Raw genomic sequence first — 4227 nt, forward strand, 5'->3', positions numbered from 1 at the left:
CGACGGTTGATCTCTCCTCAATATCAAAGGAGTCTTAAACTTAATATATCCAATTTAAGTTAAAGACTGGATCTGGAGGAGGTATTTGTCTAATGTCTAAGAAGACAATACTTTCAGGATTATTACCTCTCTGTACTACTGAAACATTACACACAAATCAAGGACGGTGTGCTTCTACCTCTGCGAGGTCGGGTGAGACCAGGATGACGGCAACTGGGCAAAGCCTCAGGGACCCCAGTGGCCTGATGAGAAGAGTGGTTGCTCGTCATAACAACAGAGTAATTAGTCAACAGATCGCTCATGTTGACACTGATTTTAGCAAGTCCAATCCTATCAACTACAGCAAACACTCAATGTACTTTGGAACCTGGAATGTTTTATCTTTAGTCAGCTCATCTTCACAGCTTTATCAACTCAGTCAAAACATTGATCACTACAGTCTTGATATTTTGGGTATTACTGAAACTCATATGCCAGGATCTGGAAGTACACTTTTGGACAATGGTAGTCTACTTATTCATTCTGGTAGGGGAGATGGTATCAAAAGGCAAGGGGTTGGCCTATGTCTTTCCAAAAAGGTCAGGAACTCCCTGATCTCTTATGTACCTACATCAGAGCGGGTCTTAACAGCTAGGTTACACGGCAAACACCTCAACATATCTGTTGTTGTAGCCTACGCTCCGACTGACGGTGCTGATGACGGAGAGAAAGATCGTTTTTACAACGTTTTATCAGACACGTTTGGTGAACTGCCCCGACATGATCTGAAACTGCTACTGGGTGACTTCAATGGAAAAGTTACTTCAAACAGATATGGATTCGAGGGAGTTATTGGTGGAGAATCTCTCCATAGTTCATCAAGCGACAATGGGACCAGGCTCATGGATTTCTGTGCAGCCAATCAACTTGTTATTGGTGGAACTCTGTTCCAGCATAGAGACATCCACAAGGGTACATGGCGGTCTCCCAACGGGTTAACTGTGAATCAAATAGATCATATTTGTATTAGTGGACGATTCCAACACTCGCTACTCGATGTTAAGGTATGTCGTGGGGCGGACATTGGTTCAGATCACTATCTTGTTCGTGGACGGCTGCAAATCAAACTGCAGTCGGTAGCTAAGATCACTGCTAAAAGGCACGATGTGCCTGCTATCGAACATTTGCGAAACTCGTCTAAGGTTCAAGAGTACAACGTGGCTCTTCAGAACCGTTTTGATTGTCTGGCTAACGAGGTCAACCTTGAGGACATGTGGGATAATTTCAAGCAGACAGTCACTGATGTCTCGATGGAAGTGCTTGGAAAGCGTCCCCGGAAGGTTAAAGAACAACACCTTTCGCAAACCTCTAAGAACTTGATAGAGCAACGAGGAATGTTCAAACGGAGGGATCCCACTTCAAACGTCAATAGATCAGCCTACTCTAAACTTAATAAATTAGTTAAGAAAAGTTGTAAAATTAACGACACCAACTGGGCTACTAAAATAGCGACTGATCTAGAGGAGGCTTCTAAGAAAGGCCAGCAAAGGGAAGTTTGGGATAAGATAAAGAAGATTTCTGGGAAAAAGAAGAAGAAAGTGGGTATGTCAGTTAGGGATAAGGATGGTCATTTTATTACAGACCCGGACAGTCAGAAGGAAAGGTGGAAGGAGCACTTTACTGAGCTCTTAAATCCTCCACTATCGGATGCCAATCTTGATGACCTCGATGGTGTGCCCTCACAACCGAGTTTTTACTACCTTTCTTGTTCTGATGGACCTCCTTCTAGAGATGAGATTAGTTGTGCTCTAAAGAAACTGAAGAACTGCAAAAGTGCAGGGGTTGATGAGATAACTAATGAACAACTTAAGTATGGTGGAAGTGCTCTTGTTGGCCAACTAGAGCTACTGTTTAAAAAGGTATGGGAGGAAGAGGTGATCCCTGAGGATTGGCTTAAAGGTGTTATAGTGGTTATCGGAAAGAAGGGAGACACCTCATACTGCTGCAATAATAGGGGTATAACTCTTAGGGCAACGTTTTCTAAGGTTCTTCAAATGGTTCTTCTTAAGAGGCTGGATGTTGGAATGGAGTGTCTTCTTAGGGAAAATCAGTGTGGGTTCAGACGGAACCGCTCATGTATTGATCAGATTTATTCCATCCGCACCATTATTCACAACTGCATTGAGTTTAACATTCCACTTTATGTTAATTTCATTGACTTTAAGGCAGCGTTTGATTCCATCAGAAGAGAGTTTATTCGGTCAAGCATGAGACACTATGGACTTCCTGAGAAATATGTTAGAATCTTTCAGGCATTCTTCAACGGAACCATGAGTGCTGTCAGGGTTAATGGTGAAATGTCTGATTGGTTCTCTGTTAATTCGGGTACTGGACAGGGTGATATCCAGGGCCCTCCTGTATTTAATTTCTGTCTGAACTTTGGAATCTTTTTGGCCGAGGTTCACAAGGCAATCAGTCATGGTGCTGTACTGCAAAAGGAACTAAAGGGTGCAGATGAAAAGGTTATCATGAATAGTGACTACGCTGATGATCTGGCAGTGATGGACAATACTGAAGAAGGGCTGCAAGAGTCCACTGATCTTATAGCTTATTACACCTCTTATGCTGGGTTGAAGATCAACGCTAAAAAGACACAATGCATGGCGATCAGCAAGTGTGCGTCCCAGCGACCTTACACCGAAAGAGACAGTATAAAGCTAACAGTGGAGGGAGAACCTGTTGAACAGGTCAGCAACTTTGTTTATCTTGGTGCCAACATCAGTGGGGATGGTACCATTGACCGAGATCTTGACATCAGGATCCAGCGTGCTAATGGTGCATTCCATCAGCTTTGGAAGATATGGAACAGTCGAACTATAAGAACGCCCACCAAGATCCGTATCTACAAGGCTGCTGTTATTACTATTCTGTTATATGGAGCTGAAGTGTGGAACACAACAAAGAAGCAGATTAAACGGTTTGAGGTCTTCCATCTGACCTCCCTGAGAAGAATCTTGAAGATAAAGTGGTTCTTCCATGTCTCCAATGAAGAAGTTCTCAGGCGTGCTGGAATTAAGTCTATCGAAACTTTCATCGGTGCGGCTAGACTAAGGTGGTACGGACATGTTGTCAGAATGCCAGAGACGCGGTTCCCCAATTTCTTACTGGATTGGAAACCAAACTATGGAAAGAGACTGAGAGGACGACCCCGCAAAGGCTGGATGGCCTGTGTACTCGAGGATGCGGCTGAATTTACAGGTGTCGATAACATCAGCAGAGATGCAGTAAAACAGTTGGCTCTAAAGCGAGTGGAATGGAGGAACATGTTACGCCGTAGAAGAGATGTGTGTGATGCAGGCCACTCCAACGACTAGGAGGAGACCTCTTCATGTAGCATGTATGTATGTATGTATGTATGTATGTCAACGACATCTTTGACAACCAACATATCTCCACTATTGTCAACTTCGCAAAACATTTCACTTGCCACTTCATCTCCACATAGATAACCCCGGAAATCTTATACAGGGTTGTGATACCCCAAAGGCAGGCAGAGAATTCTCATTTTATCCTCTCGTGGGCCATTTAGGTACAGCCTCGTCCTTTCTTTCTCGAAACATATATCCTACTATTATATACTTCATTATAGTATTAAGATAAAGCAAATGTGAATATATTACTACGAAATAGATTTATACAAAACTGTCCATGATATTTACTAACCGTGTTAATGGTTTTAGATTTTGTATGTTGTAAGTATTTTAATGTGAAGCGTTTACTCTTCCCCCTCAGCAAGACAGTTAGATTAATGATAATAATTGCCAAATGACGTAGTAGACATAAATGTTCTATGTTGTAGAGCGATTTCAGGAGTAGTGGTCCACAGGGGTCCGAAAAAGCCGTACAGGCACTTGGGTCCTTATCCTTGTCACTAGTCTCAATTGGATTCAGTTTACACAAAACATGAACATTTACAACTTAGACGTACATGACATTGATACGATATTTATTAGATAGCAAAAAGTATAAAATAATACAATTGATGCGTGTAGGGGCTGGAGTACGCTTTGTTTATAGATTAATGAAATGTTGCATTGTCAATATTTAAAGTTGACGATGTATTATGATCTATTACTAAATTTTATAAAGCCGGCTTTGGACTTAGGTAAAATTACAATTAAAAAAAAAAACCACGGATAGCTTTAAATTTACGTTGTCGTATTCAAACTATAAACAAGTTAATCCTGT

The 4227-nt window shown here is 41.8% G+C and overlaps 1 protein-coding gene across 1 annotated transcript; it reads left to right on the plus strand.

Annotated features, from left to right (window-relative positions):
* The first annotated feature begins 245 nt into the window (after positions 1–245).
* Positions 246–3783, plus strand: LOC134817502 (uncharacterized). Its single transcript, XM_063826643.1, has 2 exons — positions 246–3209; positions 3772–3783. The coding sequence occupies exons 1-2, from the start codon at positions 246–248 to the stop codon at positions 3781–3783; spliced, it is 2976 nt and encodes a 991-aa protein (XP_063682713.1).
* The last annotated feature ends 444 nt before the right edge of the window (positions 3784–4227 follow it).

This window comes from Bolinopsis microptera, chromosome 6 (genome assembly GCF_026151205.1).
Source record: "Bolinopsis microptera isolate Bmic1 chromosome 6, MBARI_Bmic_1.0, whole genome shotgun sequence".
NCBI lineage: Eukaryota > Metazoa > Ctenophora > Tentaculata > Lobata > Bolinopsidae > Bolinopsis > Bolinopsis microptera.